Source organism: Trichoderma ghanense (assembly GCF_004382785.1).
Source record: "Trichoderma ghanense strain CCMA-1212 chromosome Unknown scaffold_14, whole genome shotgun sequence".
NCBI lineage: Eukaryota > Fungi > Ascomycota > Sordariomycetes > Hypocreales > Hypocreaceae > Trichoderma > Trichoderma ghanense.
The window spans coordinates 135,422-152,829 of NW_027395677.1; the positions used below are offsets into that span (position 1 = coordinate 135,422).

The 17,408-nt window shown below is 56.4% G+C and overlaps 5 protein-coding genes across 5 annotated transcripts; 2 read left to right on the plus strand and 3 right to left on the minus strand.

Annotated features, from left to right (window-relative positions):
• Positions 1–415: 415 nt before the first annotated feature.
• Positions 416–4,279, minus strand: CCMA1212_008933 (uncharacterized protein; the record flags this gene model as incomplete). The annotated part of the gene is made up of 3 exons (XM_073706035.1): positions 416–3,793; positions 3,910–4,029; positions 4,085–4,279. 3 exons carry the CDS (start codon positions 4,277–4,279, stop codon positions 416–418), a joined length of 3,693 nt encoding a protein of 1,230 aa, XP_073555509.1.
• Positions 4,280–4,894: 615 nt separating this feature from the next.
• On the minus strand, positions 4,895–7,939 carry CCMA1212_008934 (WD repeat-containing protein 62; the record flags this gene model as incomplete). The annotated part of the gene is made up of 1 exon (XM_073706036.1): positions 4,895–7,939. One exon carries the CDS (start codon positions 7,937–7,939, stop codon positions 4,895–4,897), a length of 3,045 nt encoding a protein of 1,014 aa, XP_073555510.1.
• Positions 7,940–11,025: 3,086 nt separating this feature from the next.
• On the minus strand, positions 11,026–12,619 carry CCMA1212_008935 (uncharacterized protein; the record flags this gene model as incomplete). Its single annotated transcript, XM_073706037.1, has 4 exons — positions 11,026–11,121; positions 11,190–12,034; positions 12,127–12,301; positions 12,437–12,619. The coding sequence occupies 4 exons, from the start codon at positions 12,617–12,619 to the stop codon at positions 11,026–11,028; spliced, it is 1,299 nt and encodes a 432-aa protein (XP_073555511.1).
• A 302-nt stretch (positions 12,620–12,921) lies between these two features.
• Positions 12,922–13,893, plus strand: CCMA1212_008936 (uncharacterized protein; the record flags this gene model as incomplete). The annotated part of the gene is made up of 2 exons (XM_073706038.1): positions 12,922–13,704; positions 13,774–13,893. 2 exons carry the CDS (start codon positions 12,922–12,924, stop codon positions 13,891–13,893), a joined length of 903 nt encoding a protein of 300 aa, XP_073555512.1.
• A 643-nt stretch (positions 13,894–14,536) lies between these two features.
• CCMA1212_008937 (DNA-directed RNA polymerase III subunit RPC3) lies at positions 14,537–16,695 on the plus strand (the record flags this gene model as incomplete). Its single annotated transcript, XM_073706039.1, has 4 exons — positions 14,537–14,545; positions 14,624–14,686; positions 14,787–15,503; positions 15,559–16,695. 4 exons carry the CDS (start codon positions 14,537–14,539, stop codon positions 16,693–16,695), a joined length of 1,926 nt encoding a protein of 641 aa, XP_073555513.1.
• Positions 16,696–17,408: the final 713 nt, after the last annotated feature.

Consider the following 17,408-nt stretch of genomic DNA (forward strand, 5'->3'; position numbering starts at 1 on the left):
CTAATGGTTTTTGTAAGAGAAGAATAGACAAAGTGTAGAGCATCATATGACTGGTATCCCAATGAGATGGAAAACGCACAGCAACATTTTTCAACCACGAACAACCAAAGCACACCAGTATGGGAAAGCTCATTAAGCTAATATTCCTTCTCTGAACAACTACTCTTAACAAAACCAAAAAAGTAAAAAGGGGGCGCTGGTATATACACAACTCGGAAACAACATTTCACAATTCCAACGAAAATTTGCACGCCCACTGCAGCCGATTGTCCCAATCCTTGCTGCAAGCAAAATCAACCTATTTGGCCAATTTCGAGCCCCGAGACGCCCTCAAACTCCGCGACTCCCTCTGCTGCGGCGGCGTCGTCGTCGTCGCTGCTGCCTCGCCGAGCATCCTCATGAGCACAGGCTGCTTCTAAATCCTGGTGCTGATGCGCCTCCTCTTGGCCGTCCCCGCCGCCGACGTCGAGTCCCCGTCGCCCGCGAGCTCGTCCTCCTCCTCGGCCGTGTCCTCGGCCGCCGGCGTCGCTACGCTGCCCTGCCTCGTCGTCGAGATGGGCGGGATGCCGCGGTCCTTTTCCGCCGCCCGCAGGTCCCCCAGCAGCTTCTCCACCTCGAGGAACATGCTTTGCGTGTTCTTCACCACCCCGTTCTCGTCGAGCCGGTAGCCCACCACCTCCTCCTCGTCGCTCTGCGACCTCCTCATGAATGCCGGCCCAGGGCCGCGATCCGGATCGGGGTTGTACATGATCGCATTACAGAACATGTGCACCAGCTCGCGCTCGAGATGAGCGCTGTTGATTATCCCCCGTGGAGGAACGAGATCGTCGGAGATGGGGAGCCAGACGCTGGCCGTGCCCGGATCGCCGCCCGGCAGGTTCGCCGCCGCCTGCAGCGCCGCCTTGTTGCCGGCTTTGATGGCGGCGCGGATCGAGGTGATGTCTTGCGGTTGGAGGACAATCTGCCGGTAGTTGGGCGCGTCTTTCTCTCGCAGGGCGGTCGCAAACATGTTGGCGTCGCGGTGGCTCGAGATCTGGTCGAGGGCCGACGAGGACACCTTGGTGAAGCCTCGCGTCCACAACACGTGAGTGGGAGGGCCTTGAAGGTCAGTAGGCGTGTCCTGTCGCTTCCTCTTGGATGCGCGGGTCATACTGCTGGGAGTACCCATGATGCCCCGTCCGGGCATGCTTTCATCCGCAGTCGTATCACCAGTCTCCTCCCTAAGGCGCGGCGTCGCCGCTTCCTTCTTCACCTTGGTCATGGAGTGATCCAGAGACAGCTCGTCCGTTTGGCTAATGACAGACTGGCTGCGCCGCGTTCCCGTGGCAGAGGGCGTCGCACTAGGCCCGCGGCTTCTCTGCACCGATCGTGGGGGTCGACCTCGAGGTGCTTTTGTCAGAGGGGTTGCCTCAACGGTGGCAGCTGGCTTTGGCACGGCCATCTTAGGAACCGCCTTGACTGCAGAGTCTTTTGCAATCGTGGGCCGCTGCAGTGGAGGACTAACGGGTTCATAAGCCGGACTCTCCGGCTCTGAGGCAATCGGACCAGGAGTAGACGGAGTCGAGTGAGATGCCCACTTGGTTCCAAATCCGCGCTTAAGAGATACAGGACTTGACGGTGCTGGCGTCCGTGGTGCAGGAGATGCTGGACTGGGTCGTCTCACAGGTCCCGGCGTAGCAGCCGCCTGCCGGATCATGTGCTCTGGGATTGCAGGGCGCGGCGCTTGGGCACCGTATGGTGTGCCATGCGTCTTGTCCTTGGTCGCGAGTGAAGGAGATGGAGCAGGCCGAGGAGGAGCTCCTTGCTGTGCTGGGGGAGCGGCCGGCTGCCATCGTTGCGTTGGGGTAGCTCCAGGAGCAACCGCTTTATTGGGAATGGGAGATCCAGCAGCGGTAACCGAAGGCGACCCCTTGGGAGAATTTGCTGAAACAATTGGCCGCGGTGTCTGGATTCTCGGAATGTGCTGGAACTTCTGAGCCAGCAGGGATGGCTGAGCTTGCACTGCTCTCTGGATATGCTGGTGCTGGGGTGTTGTCTGCTGGCCCTGCTGTTGCTGCTGAGGGTGAGGTTGAGGTTGTTGCTGAGGCTGAAGAGGACGGCCCGAGACCGAAGGTGATGTCGATGGCGGACGAACCTGCTGTGTAGCCCCTGGTTGGGTTGCGCGAGGAGGTCCCGGCTGTATAGGGGCAACCAGCTGGCCGCCAGGCTGAGGGGGGACCAAAACAGGCTTTGCAGCGGGCGGCCGGGGCTGCTGCGGCTGCGGCTGCGGCTGTTGAGGCTGTTGAGGCTGTTGAGGCTGTTGAGGCTGTTGAGGCTGTGATTGAAGTTGCGGTTGGGGACGTGGCGGATGTGCCACCTGTCCATGTGGTGATTGTTGTGGATGTGGAGGATATTGCACATGCTGTTGCTGTGGATGTGGTGGATGTGGTGGATGCTGTGGATGCTGTGGATGTTCTGGAGGTGGTTGTGGGTGTTGTTGCGGATGAGGAACTGGCTGTCGTTGCCATTGTTGCTGTTGCTGTTGCGCAGGCAAAGGTGGAGGTTGCTGCTGTTGCGCGGGCGGGTGAGCCTTTTGCAGAGCGGCATTGCTCGGCGTAGAGAGAAGCGGCGGTGAGAACTGCTGCTCAGCCGGGGGAGCCTGCGTCGTTGGCGGAGGCTGATACGGCTTCTCCCACTTGAGCGATCCAGCCTGAGCGGGAGCAGCTCCTGGCGCGGCTGGAGGTTGCGGTGCGGCAGGCTCTGGCCGGGACGGTGTCCTCTGGCTCGGCGGCTGCTGCGTTGGCGGTTGCAATACCTGGATGCCTGGCTGTGGTGTAGGAGCTCCGGTAGGCGCTTGGAGCACGGAAGACGCTGCAGTCGGCGGTTTCGGTGAGACAACCGGTCGAGAAGGCGTCGCTGCAGGCGCCAACTGGCTCTGTACAGGGACCTTGGGCGCTGCAACGGCAGAAACGGGCGGTTTCGGCGGCGGCACGGGCGTGTTCGGAGTCGGTCCCTTTCTGATGGCTGGAGGCGCTGTCGTCGATGCCTGTGCTGGAGAAGGAGTAGGAGCAGCTCCATTCGTAGGCGGTAACGGTGACGGAGCGGCGACTGAGGGCACTCCTGTTGTCGTCGTCGGCACCGCTGCCGTCGCTCCCGTCCTCGCATCTCGTGGAGCCGGACTCGGCGTGACGTTCTGGCTGGCGGCCACCTTGGCAAGGCGCTCCTTTTCGCTCCGCTCCAGCAGCTGAATCTCTCGCTGCAAGACGGCCAGCCTACGCTCGTCTTCGCGAATCAGCCCAACCATGTGGTCCCGATACCGTGCGTACAGCCGATCGATAATCGCCGGCAGAACATCGATATTGTCGTAGATATCCTTGAGCGTCGGCACCGCATGGCTCCCCAGCTTCCTCTTCAACGACCCAGGAGGCGACCCTGTCCCATCCCCTCCTCCTCCTCCCCCAGCCGCCGCCGCAGCTGCTGCTGTCTGCCCCCCATCAACGCGTTCCGCAGTTTCGCCGCCCTTGAGCTCGTCCCGCAGCAAGCCCAGGAACTGCTGCTGCAGCGCCTCGGGCGTCAGACGCGCGGCATCGTACGTCTCGCCGCTCTTGATCAGAGGGTTCCCCCTGAGCAGCTCCGAGATGCGCGCAAACGCCCCGCCGTCGACTCCCTGCGAAAGCAGGCTCTGGAACAGGAACAGCGACTCGAGGGGCGTGAAGGCGGCCGCCGGTTGGTGGTTCATGCCCCGAGGTCCGCCTCGCCCGCGATCGAGGGGACCGTCACGCTTCGTCGCAACAGGATAAATGGGCGCCACGATCTATATTTATCGAACAGGACAGAGAAGCACCATCGTTAGAAAACATGACATTGTTCCATCTACGTCATTTTGCGCGCAAATGGCAGGGAGAGGAGAGGGCGATTGCAAAGAGAGACAACAAGGTAGAATAACGTACAGGCAGCCGTGGCTCCAGATTCCGGTCGCTTTCCAGGCGGTCGCTTCAACGTCCTCCTCTCATCTGATCCGAAGCGGCTTGGCTGCTCGACACGGTCCGGCTGTTCCTTTCAAAGGCGCTGCGATCCCCTCTAGAGCAGTTGCGCGATTGTTAACCTGTGCCTTTTCTCCTCGCTGTCGTGTTTCCTTGTCGCGACCGAGTCGTCCTGGATCACGTGATGGACAGATAGCCTTTTTTTTCGCGAGGCTGCGAAGTCGGTCGTGGTTAGACTCTGAAGATGGAGGAGAAACAAAGAGCGCGGCTGGCCGGAAAGGGCAGGGATAACGCCAACGCCTCACTCGCGGCTGCATCACGTGACGCAGACTTCAGCCACAGCAACGAACATCAACAGCAACAACAGCATCAACGAACAAGCTTTTGACACCTCAATGGCAAAGAGACTTGAAATGCAGTATCTTCCCGGGAAATTAATGCTGTTCATTAGCAATGTGAAGGTTTGTAGAAATATCATGTCGACGCATGCGCACGCGCAGAGCTGTCCCATTGAATGCCCATTCTTAGAGCCTCTTTCTCCCCCCCCGAGAACTACTATAAGAGATTAACCAAGGAAAAAGGATAGCATGCCGCACCAACCGTCTCCCGTGGGTGTGAATGATCCCATCTAAGATACCAAAAATGCATCTGATTACCAGCCATAAACTCCAAGTGACCCCCGTGGTATCATATCAGCGCAGTAAAAGCAGAACCTCCCATGTCTGAAGCACAGGCCGCCGCTCCCTTTCGGCTCTTATCGAGAGCTTCCCAAGACCTATGAAAAATGAAATCCTAAACGCCATTTTGTGGACTGCTCTGTCCATGTGGTGTTGTTTGAACGCACCCGATACTTCGTACAAAAGAGAAATACTAACGTATGGTCTTGGTTGTTAATACACAAGAAAAGAAGGATTGGAATGAATTAAAGGGCATCATGATGATGTTGTGCTTGATGTTTCGTCAGCGCTGCCGCGGCGATCCTCGCTTGACACCTCCGCATCCCGCTCGAGGGGCTGGCCAGTCAGGCGCAGTTTCTCGTCCAGCAGAGTGACAAGTCTTTCAGAGTACTGGTCCAAGAGTCCGCTCAGGACAGTCTCGTTCATCGCCCTGCTCCTAATAGCGCGGTCGCCCAGCGCGGCCGCAGTGAACCGCAGCTCCTGATCAAGTTCGCCGAGGGCATCCGGATTGATGGGCTCGGCCGATGTGAGCTTCTTCCGGTACGCTCTCAAAGTACGGCAGGCTTGTTCCGTCGCTGTGGTCAACGAGGCATTACCACGAAGGTTGGGAGTAGAGTTCTTCTTGCGCGCTGCGTGGCCCAGGGCCGGTAGAGAAGGCCTACGAGACAGCCTAGACCTTGGGCTCAGCGGAGGGCTGGGGGCATTGGCATCGTTTCCCCTTCGACGTGAAGGAGTGTCGTCCGTAGGCCGGCTGCCCCCAGGACTGATCTGCGACGGTGTCTTGGAGCCGGGAGTGTTGGAAGACAGATTGAGTCGTGAGGAGCGCTTCCGGACAGTTCGAGACTGCGCTGGCGGTGGCGGTGAGGTGCGCTGACCCGTTGAGTTTTCGCGTGGGCGTTGGAACTCTGCCAGCTCGGCCTTTGACAGGACCTTTCGCAGCGGAGGTCTGCCCGAGGTTGCTTCTCTCGCCGGCGACGACTCCCTGCTTCTCTGCCGCTCATGCACATCGAGGCACCATATCATGATGGTCCCGTCCGCCGCGACACTCACGACCTTTCTGCCCTCATCGCCGTCGTCGACAAAGGTCACCCCATTGATGGCCTCGGTATGACCCCACTCCCGATCCAGAAAGGCACCAGAGATTGAGTCATAAAGACGAATGGACTTGTCCGTGTTGGAGGCAGCCAGCAGGAAATCGGAGTCTCTGGGCGCACCCTGCTCGATAGAGAGTGACTCAAGAACCGCGGATTCTATGCCGCTCTCGTCCATGCACTTGAAACAGTTGATTGGGCGCCCCGTCAAGATATCGTATTGGCAGACAGACCGGTCCAGCATAGAGACAAATACGGTCCGGCTATCCAAGCTTGCAGTCATGGAAGTCGGCGACGCCTTGAGGGAGACCACCTTTGAGAGAATGGCTGCAATCGCGTCGGGCTCCCCTTCTTTGGTCACCAGGTCGTGAATATGCATCGTGCGGTCCCAGGAACAAGCGATTACCTTGTCATCCGACGGGACAAGCACCTGTACGACCCGCGAAGCAAACTCGATTGTTTGGAAATGCTCAATATTGCCGCCCGTAGACGTACGGTGAAATAGCTGCGCCGTGCGGTCCCTACCACAACAAGCCATGAGAAATCTCCCCTCGTCTTCATACAGGCTGATGGAAGTGCAATCAGCTGAGTGAGCCTTGGTATCGAGCAGACAGTCCCCAGTGGCTGTATCTGTAACTCTTAGTACGCCGAGGCGATCGGCCGTGGCCAGAAGGCGCCCAGTCTTGGAGACCTTGACGCAGGTCAGCTGATTGGCCGGTTCTGCGTTGGAATCCGGCACATTCAGGCCGTCGAGCGGCACAACAATGGACACTTTGATTTGGCCATCCAGGTCCCAGAACGTCACTTTGCCAGAGTACGACCACGTCAGAAATGCCGCCTGCATCTCATTCAACCTGTCCATGGGACAGATACCGGCAACGGGATCTCCATGGCCCGGGATATTGATGTGCAACGATGGCTCAGCCGTTTGACCCGGTACGTAGTCCAAGTCCCAGACGTCAATTGACCCTCTAGCGTCGATGGTGACTGAGTTGTTTGTCGTGAAGCCCAGAGCCACCAAGCCAGTCGATGTCTTTGAAGTGCCAATAACACAGTCCTTACTCCCATCCATGAGCCCAGCAACGTCGAGCTTGGTGAAGTTGCCGTCTTTTCCACCAACGTAAGCCACATTATCCCGCATTTGGATGGTCGATATAGAGAACTCAAGGTTGAGGATGGAAACGACTTTCATCTGCCTATCATCGCCTTCCAAGATGCACACATCGCCCGCCTCGGTGCAGATGATGAGGCGGCTGCCGTCCACAGCCGCGCAGCTGAATGTAGCTTCCAAAAGCCCACCTAGAATAATGTTCCGGCCAGGCAAGGTCTTTTGAGAAGTCGGTGAAGGAGGAGGGTGCTCGAGTGGAAATTTCTGTTTCGTCGGAGAGATGCCGGCATTTTCATCAATCTTCCACATTTTCATATGCCGGACGCCGAACGTAATGAGGGAGTTGCCCAGCCACACCATATCCTTGACGTAGGACGTGCACCTGTTTTGCTGGAACAGCTTCGTCTGGCCGTTCCGTGGGTCGACCTTCCAGACGTACAGAAAGCCATCGTTGGCGGCACCGAGAGAGGCGAGAAACTTGGAGTCGGCAGACCAGGCAACGGCGTTGACGCCAAACGCATGCTCGCTAATTGATACGAGAGGAATGTCGGAAGATGTATCCTGGAGGCTGAAGATCAAAACGCGGGGCGCATATCCAGTCTCGCCCACAGCCAAATACTTGCCATCCGGACTTAGACTCAGGCAGGTAGCTGCCTTGATGCGCTCACGGCTGGTCCACGTTCTAGGCATTCCATCAGCCCAATCAGGCGCGCCGTGAGAGTCTCGGTAGCCGGCGGCCACACGGTTCCGGCTGTCATTGGCCTTTGGGGTCGACGTCGACGACGTCGTCGGTGCAGAAGGCGCGTTTGGCGAGGCGTAGAGGGAGGCAACATTGGGGCGGGCTCGGTAGAATCGCTGGGTGTACTGATCGGCGTCGACACGGACGACCACGACGGCACCGCCAGCGGTGTAGGCGAAGCTGGCGCCGACGGCGTCAAAGGCAGTGGGCGAGCGGCATGTGGTGCCGACAACCCTCTTGAGCGAGAGGCGGGATTCGAAGACGGGCCGGCCGCGCAGCGGAGACCTCGGGCGGCGGGTGGTGAGAAAAGGTGAATTGGACGGAGTGAGCTTCAGCCGGTTGCTGGAGGGAGTCGCCGTCATCCTGCCGCCATGGACAGTAAGACGAGGCAATGGGTTCACGATATGGCGGAAGGTTGTCGGGGGATCATCGAGACGGGGAAGTTGCCCAGATAAGAGAAGAGAGCAGCCGGGAGAGAACAAGAAGACAAGATATGACGGTAAGAAGAAGGGACCAAGGGACAAAAATAACGAAGCAAAAAAGAACAAAAAGTATGCGTTGTGTGTTGGGCCGACGATGCCCTGCCGGGGTCGTTGGGCAAGGCGAACCGCTGGATCGGGTGGGACAAATGAGAAAATGACGTTGCAGTTGTCTGATGCTGCCTCGAGCTCTGCCCAGTGACAGCGGCTTGATCAAGATGGTAAAGAAGGCTGTTCATTGGGGTCGGTCAGCGCTGTTCAACAATGTTGGATCCAGCATCTGCTCATCTGGGTATCCATCCGTCTGCTATCCATCCAGCGGGGCGGTTGAGGGCACGGCACAGCACATGGCTAGTACATGTAGGGTTCGGCTGCAGACTCACAGTGACTATGAAGAGGAAGGGGAACAGAGAGGCATCGCCAGCAAAAACGGCGGGTGGAAGAGTCGAGTCGCGATCCAGTATTGTCGAAGCAGCGGCACAAGCAAGATCTGGCTGGAGCCCCGAGCTGAGATTCAGGCACCCAACGGCCTACCTGGAGAGCGTACCTAGAGGCAGAGAGGCACGGTACCTGGATGTGACCTGTGCCTTTCTTTTTGTCGCGCTTCCCTTGTAATCGAGGGCAACGTACGGTTCGAAGCAGGAGCGCCTCTTAGCGGCGCCACTGCAGCCACAATTTGGGGAATCAAAAATAGAATAAAGATAAAAAAAAATGTCGAAAAAGCAAAGAAAGAATCGAAAGAAGAGCCGGTTGCTGCAGGTCGACAAGCTCCAGCGGCTGTAGCGGTACGACCTATGCTGGCTGGGCTGACGAGAAGAAGTCTTTCAAGGTTAGAAGCAGCTGCCGTCGTGACTTTGGTGGTCCCGGGGGCTTCAGTGGAGCGCCACTTACAAAGAGGCAAGGGGTCTCCAGACAGTCAGGAGAGCCGCCAGTGGCTGTTGTTCCAGTGAATCAGTGGAAAGGCTGGAGCGCTGAAAGCCCTGAAGCAACCCGCTGGGGGAACCCCGAGAGCCTAGGCAGGGTGGAGCGGTGCTGTACAGTACGGTGGAAGGCTAAGATGTCCTCCAAAGACCAGCAGTTGATCGAAATGGACGCCCAAGAAGCCCGAGCGGAAGCCCAATAAAGCACCCCTGTTGCTGGGAGACCAAAAGGGGAGCAGGGCGAGGCGCTAGCCAGCTACCCTTGCTGTGCTTTGTTCCTCTTCCGGCAAGGGCTGGTGGTGACGGCTGCTGATGCCAGAGCAGATGGATGGAATGTTTAAATGAGGGCCAAGATTATGTACGAGATGAGGTAGACCTCGTGAGGAGATACCAGTCGTGTACTTATAGATTACCTCTCTTCTCTCCAATGCAATGTATGACGATATGCCATCTGTTACATTCGATGTAGCATCAGGTTCTCTTCGTTTCGAAGCTACTTTGTGCTTCATCTTCAGGATACTCCGCAGAATGCAGCATCAACACCATCACCAACCCACCAAATCTCCCCAGGCAAGGGGCCAAATCTCGTGGCATCTCCAGTTCCCACAGCCAATGTCGATTCGGCAAATTTGACATTCCCCAGTTATCACAAGATGCCTCATATTACAACCTACTCAGACACGCGGTAGCCTCTCTTTGACCCGGTAAATAAACGAGACAGCGCGTCATTCGCGCAGCCGTGAAATGACGACGGGTCCCCGTCCCGTGCCAGCCTCACCTGCTGCCCTCCCCCATACTGCACGTCTTATTTTACGGAGATTATGTACTCGTATGTATTGCTCCTTGCAGTAGTAGTATAAAACCAAAACTATTGCACGAAACGGCCTGCTAGCATCTGTCAAGACCCGGTCGAATCTTGCCATCACGGGGCAAATAAACCCGCTCGCCCGTCCTCCTTGGGCCATCATCGACTTACACCACCAGCCCACAACATCAGCTGCACCAACACAAGATGAACACTCGACATGTCCCCTTCCACTCTAGTTTCACCGCGCCGTCACCTTTGCTGAAATTCGATGGCATTAGCCAAATACTATCATTTCAGTTGCTTTCTTTCCCATTTCTCCTTGCTGTGTCCCCCCTTTTTCCTTCCCTATTTCCAGCAATTGCCCATGCACCAAATGTCATCACGCCTCTTCGAACTTAATGAGCAGTAAATTTCTTCATCCTCCCAGCACAGGTCCCTACATGGATATGCGCCACACGGCTCCGTGTTTTCGCCTGCAAATGAAATGTCTCTTACCCCAGGCTTCAGGCTGTAAAGAATTTCTCTGAGCTTCCCCGTCAAAGCTACTTCAGAGTGACAACAGCCCTATCTAAGACTTGGATGTCTGAGCAGACCACAAGTACGGTGCTTTGGCCACCTTTGATCAGTTGTAATGGGTACCATGAAGTATCTAAGCCGATTGGGAAGTACAAGACATTCATCAGATGCGGTGTGTCTATACCGGCATAGATCGAATGTAGATGTGCTTCGTAGGTATGAAGCCCATGTAAGCACCATCATCGTCCAGATCTCATCTTCCTCTCCAATCTCCGAAAGTCAATAGAATGCCTCCGCAAAGCCCAAACCCAATCTCCAATCGCCCAGCTCTTCGCTTGTCCATTTCACTGGCTCCCATTTGCACGGGACGGGAAGCAGCTTCCCCGATCCTCATGGATGCAGCCTCCGACATGCCGACTACGTTTATCTTGCGACTGCTACACTTTAATGCCCACGCATCATGAAACGGTAAATCATATATAGTCTTTTTTTTCGTGCTTTTCCTTTTTCCCGTCCCCCCGCCCGTAATAGGAGGTTGGTGACGAGCTCAAAGAAGCGATATGGGACAGCTGCGTTTCAATGAACAAAAAAGGGGGAGGTGATTGAATACAGAATGGCCTTTTTTGTTTTTTCGCACCAACACCATGACTTTAGCCCCTCCCTTCACATCTAGATGACTATTGACTGTTGTACAAGCTTTTGACGCCATGATATTTTTCCTCCTTCTATACCCGCAGACCCAGCTCCTCAGCATAAGGCAGCACAAACAGGTCACCGACGGTAGAGACGGTTGCCTTTCCGTCGAGGAGAGACTTGGCGGTCTATTGAGTTGAAGAAAACATATTAGTACAGTTCTAGGAGGGAAGAAAGTGGGAAGAAGACAACTCACCGTCTTCAGCTTATCGGCAGTGACGGCGTCCAGAGACTTGGCCAGGGCAGGGAGGTCCTGGACCTTGCCGCTGTGGACGAGGGAGGTACCCGCCAGCAGGACGCTGGCACCACGGGTCTGGGCCTTCTCGAGAAGGCTGAACTTGGCGTTGGCGACAGCCTTGGCCACGTCCTCCTTGCTGACGTTGCCGGCAGCAATGGCCTTGAGAGCCTTGACGGTCTCCTCAGCAGCCTTGCGGACAGAGGCAGCGGCACCGGACAGCTGGATGGTCAGGAGGCCAGCGTCGGAGTAGGCCTGGTTGGAAGCGCCGATGGAAAGACCAGGGGTGCCAGCAGTGGCCTTGGCCAGCAGGCTGAAGCCAGTGGTCCACTTGATGGTGGACTGGCCACCGAGGAGGGTCGCCAGAACCTCAATCTCGGGCTTGGAGGCGGCGGCGTCGGAGCCGGGGAAGGCAATGACGACGGCGTTGCCAGCAGGGTGGCTGGTTCGCTGCTCACCACCATAGTACTTGGTGGGCTCGGTCTTGAGCGTCTGGCCGCTGCGGGCAGCTGCAGGAACGCTCTTGAAGAACTGGTCGACCCACTTGGACACGTTCTGGGCACCGGCGCCGTCGGCGACAACGGCAATGTTGGGCTTGGAGTAGACGACGTCGGCGAAGCTGGAGACGTACTCCTCGTTGACGTACTTCTGGAAGGGGATCGAGGCGGAGGGGTTCAGCGCGGCACCGAGGCCGTTGTGGAAAGCGACGGCGTGGGCGTTGTCCAGGGCAAGGCCGGCCACATCGGCCTGGACGGCAGCCTTCTGGAAGGGCAGGACTCGCTCAATCTCCTCGTGGAACTCGTGGGCTGTACAGCAGGTAAAACATTTTTTAGTCTCCCATCATCAAAAGCATCAACTTTTTCCCTCCTCGAATTTTTGCAAACCGGCCATCTCTTACAGGTGTACTTAGTCTGGGACACAACCTCGGCCAGGAGCTCGGCGAAGTAGGGCAGATCGTCGCGCAGGAAGCTGGCCGAGACAACGAAGGCCTCGCGGGTGTGGGAGGCATTCAATTGGCCTCCGAGAAGCTCAGACTCGCGGTTAATGCGCAGGGCAGATCGTCGCTCGGTGGTCTAAGGGTTTGGCGATATAAAATTAGCTCAAGCTGCGCCAGCCAGCAGGGAATGCGCCCTTGCCTTGAAAGCGTACTGCTCGAGGCCGTACGTCAGGCCGGGCAGCGGCTGGTAGCGAGTGCCGGCCTTGGCCACAACCGCCAGCGTCGTGGTCGGTCCGTGAGTGTCCTTGGAGGCAACCTTGAGGCCGCTGATGTCGGCAGTCTCGTACGATCCGGTGGGAGCAGCGGCGGCGGCAGCGAAGCCGCGGCGAGACACGGCGCCTGACCGGCGAGCGGCGTGCTGCACGCTTTTCGAGAGAGCCGACCTCGAGATCATTGTCGGGGGGGTGATGGCGTAGGGCAATTGACGGTCCTTGAGGCGTCGTGATGGAGCAAGCAAAGCGTCGTCGCCGAAAAAGAAGTGCCTCGTCGTGCAGCTACCCGTCTAATTTTCGGCTCCCGGGCGGATGGGCGCGTCACGTGATGCCCCGCGGATATCCAGCTTTTGGCTGCGTCGTGAGAAAGTTGCCTCTTGACGTCGGTTTGTAATCCGTTGCCTTTTATTAGCCCGCCCTCCAGTTTTTTGGTTTTCTTCTTTTTTCCCTTCCTTACTCTATTCCTCCGTAATATCCTCACATCATGGCGTCGCTGAACATGCAGAGAACAGCTTCGCGACTTGTCGCTGCTGCAGTTTCCAGGCCGCTGCCCGCTTGTCAAGTCAGAGCGGCGGCATTAAGAAGGGCTTCTCGGCGGCATCTCAGCACCGGCATCCGGATCCCGGTCATTGCCGCATCACGGCCTCAGCCCAGGAAGACGCAGCGATCGGTGCCGAACGGCATCCGAACAATCTTCATCCAGACCGAAAGCACACCGAACCCGGACGCCCTCAAGTTCCTGCCGAACCACCGCATCATCCCGCCGGACATGTCCACGCCGTTTATAGAGTACCTGAACCCGCGCGCTACGATATCCCCGCCGCATCCCTCGCCTCTGGCTGCGAAGCTCATGAACATCGATGGCGTTACGTCCGTCTTTTATGGAACCGACTTCATCACCGTGACCAAGGCCGGGGACGCCAATTGGGCTCATATACGACCCGAGATCTTCGCCCTCATTACCGAGGCCATCACATCCGGCGAGAAGATTGTCAATGTCGTGGAGCGCAAGGCGGATGAGGCTGGCCAGGCGGCGGCGGAAGAGGACAGCCTGGCTTACAACGAGAACGACAGCGAAGTGGTGGGCATGATCAAGGAGCTGCTGGAAACGAGGATCCGGCCAGCGATCCAGGAGGACGGTGGCGACATTGAGTTCCGTGGCTTCGAGGATGGTCAGGTGTTGCTGAAGCTGCGCGGGGCTTGCCGAACTTGCGATTCAAGTACGGTCACGCTGAAGAATGGCATTGAGGGCATGCTGATGCATTATGTGAGTCTCTTTCGAGTTCATATGAAGATTCTTACGCTGTTACTGACCTTTCCTTTCTTTGCCGCATAGATTGAGGAAGTGAAGGGAGTCAAGCAGATCCTGGATGAGGAGGAGGAGATTTCTCTGCAGGAGTTTGCCAAGTTTGAGGAGAAGCTGAAGCAGCAGCGGGGGGTAGCCGAGGCCTCATGAAGATTGAATGGCTGTTGAGCTGCTGCTCTGTCTCTTTGGCAGTCTGTACGATAGGGGTTGCATGTAAAAGTCCAAGGAAAGCGATACCCATTAAAAATAACACAACACACAGCTGTAGAACACGAGCACGCCGTAGCCGCATTGCCTGCATCTCCAATTGTCATTTTAAAATACTCTTGGGTGAGCGCATTCGTATATGGACGATGCCATTTTGAATGCTCTATCGAGTCTGCCGAACCTTTGGAAGTTACTAGTATCAATGTGAGGCTCTGCTCACCAATAGCTCGAGTACCTGCAGCTGCTCTGCCACACAAATTTGGGCTACGCAATACCGGGCGGTACATGCTGTGCCGCTGCCCCACCTTCCCGTTTAGCTCACCATCGCCCGCAAAAAAACATGGCCCAGGCCAATCTTGCAGCTCGCAAAACACATCACTAAACCGTCAACTTTTTTTTTTCTCCTTCGCTTCACGTCTTCACTTCACCCAACCCCCGACAAATCTGCACCTCTTTCTCCCTTCCACCGCCCTTTCTGTTCTCCTCAAGCATTGCGAGAGCGGATTCGACGCGGCGCAAGTCAATGACGCCGAGGTAGCACCTGTGGCAGCTCTAGAGATAGTGAGAGGATCTCTAGGAGCAAGCAATGTTCGTCGTTAGTCACCCTCACGCCCGCCGTTTTGTATCGAGGAAGACGATGGCAATTGGTGGCTAATTCCGGTGACTCGTCCAGACAAAACATGCGGCGGAGCTTTGCGCTCTCCTAGTCAGTGATCTCTACGGCGAGCTTCCTTCGGTATGTGAAACATGTCCGTCCATTGGCGCTGTTCTACGGCTTCAGCCTCGTCGGTATCTGCTGGAGGCTGACTCTGTTCATTCTTCTCACACTCTTGCAGCGAATCCTCGCCGCGCTCTTCACCAAGGGCCGATCCACCATCGCGCAGCTCGGGCTTTATACGCAGCTCAACCCTCGCCAGATTCGCAATGGCTTGGGCGTCCTCATCCAGCAGAATCTACTATACCACCACACGAATCCCGACACCAAGCGCACCACGTATGACGCCAATCCCGACGCGTGCTACAACCTCGTCCGGTTCGGCAAGATCTTGGAGATGATTGAGAGCCAATATGGGACTGCGGAGCGCGACCTCGTTCAGACACTGCTGCTTCTTGGATATGCGCGAATCGCCGAGCTGACTCACGCCTACGTTTCCCGCGCCCCAACGTCCAACGGGCAGGCCAACGGCACCGGCGTGAACGGGGCCGGCTCTGGCTTGATTCAGTCCGAAACCGAACTGCACAATGTGCTGAACCACCTGATCCGATGCGACATCATCGAGACTGTTCGGCCGCAGTCATTCCGCGACCCCAAGGACGTCTACCACGAGATCGAAGCCGAGGTGACCAAGACAGCGCCCGGCGAGAAGGCATCCAAAACAAAAATAGATCAGCAGCGGCAGATTATGGAGCAGTATCGATCGTTTACAGAGCAGCCCAAGGCATTGAAGAGGCAGCTTGACCAGTTTGGAGGACCCGTTACGAAGCGACGGAAGCTCGGGAATGGATTCGGCGAAGAGGAGAGAGCGATGGATGACGATATGCCGCCTCTCAATGTGAGCCTCACTCTCCCGTTACTCTTTATACTTGTCTAACTGAAGTTTTCCAAAGCCCAACGTGGTTGTCAGGGTCAATTACGAGAAATGCCTGGTGGAGCTGCGCAGCCACCGTCTGGCTGCCTTCGCCAAGGACACTCTGGGAGAAGTTACCGGCGAGGTGTATCGCACGCTACTGGGCCTCCTGACTTCAGAAGTGTCGAGGTGCCGGCCAGATCCTTTCCTGGGCGAGGACTCGATTCAGCAACAAGCTGCGGCCACGACGATGGACGTCTACGAGCATCTCGATGAGAATGTCAATGTTGCGGCAGGGATAGGCAAGGCGCCTAAGGACAAGATTGATTATCAAAGCGCAGAGAAGATTAGGACGGCGCCTGCTGGAAACGACATGATTACCGAGGACTCGGATGAGGACCCGTCGGGACCGTTCGATAGCGATGACGATTCGGACAATGGGCTTAAAAATGGGAACTTTTCCCGAAGATCTCGGTCTGTCTCCAAGCCGAATGGAGGCCGGCCGATGAAGGTGACATTTGAGGATACAGCGACGTCGTCCGATAACCGCCTAGATCAGATGCGCCAGCATCTCTTGCTATTGGCAGAGAGTAAGCATCGCTTTGTTCGCCACTGCGGAACGCAGGGCCGTGGGCAGTGGACGGTGGATTTCGACCAGGTGATGGAGCGTCTTCGTGAGCTGGAGCTGGACGCGTTCATTGAACAGTCCTTTGGAAGACATGGACTTCGCCTGACTCGCATCCTGCGGGAGAAGGGCAAGCTGGATGAGAAGATGCTGCCATCCGCGGCGCTGATGAAGAAGACGGACGTGCAGGCCAAGATGCTTGCCATGCAGATGGCGGGGCTGGTGGACATTCAGGAGGTTCCCAAGGACAACACCAGGCTGGCCAACCGGACGCTCTTTTTCTGGTTTTTTGACCGGGAACGGTGCCAGGCGCACATCCTGGACGACCTGTACAAGGCCATGGTGCGCGCTCTGCAGGTGCTGCAGGTGGAGAGACATCGAGAGCGCAACATTTTGTCGTTTGTGGAGAGAAAGGACGTCATGGGAAAGGAGGAAGAGGTGATGACGGCGGAGCATTACAACAAGTACAACCGGCACTTGGAGGAGCAGAACAAGCTCATCGGACAGGTGATGAGACTGGACGAGATGGTGTCTATATTCCGGGACTACTAGAGGCAGTGAGCAATGTAATTATTTACACAATACTTGTATTACTACATGATTCAGGAGTGTGAAGAATTCATCTGTGGGTGTCATGAGCGGAATCGTGATGGCAGTGGGGGATATGACTCGATGACAATCTGCTGCCATTCTTCAGTTTGGTTTATCAAATCATCGCTATCCTACAATGCAATACTGCCGAGTAGGTAACGGTAGGAAAGAGACTCCGTCCATCATTGCTCGGTTATAAAGCCGCGGCGCAGAGTCTCGGTACAATATCATCCTTAGGACCTCGGTCTTACAACGAACGAGTCCCGATAGAATGCGGCTTTCACATGCGTAGGCCGTCGATTCTTGTACATGCCCGGATAGTCGTAGACGCACAGATTTGTATATCACTAAAATACAACTAGATACCTATCTAATCTTCTTTCATCCTCCCATCCTGTCTTGCACCGTTTGGACAGTTCTCTCGAAGAAAAAGAGTATTTCTCCAGGGTAAGCACCACCAAAACACCAAGGCGCCACAAGGAAAAAAAAAAAAAAAAAATCTCCCAAGATCGTCCGATAACCCATTCAAGTTCATTTTACCCCTCCAAATTGCAAACAGCCCCGCTGATAAACCGCATAGCCGCCCCGAAAAAAGTCTGGTCTCTCCCGCTGCCCGCCGAAAATCGGTGCTAATAAAAAACGCCTTTCTCTCGAACACCCCCCAAAACAGTCAC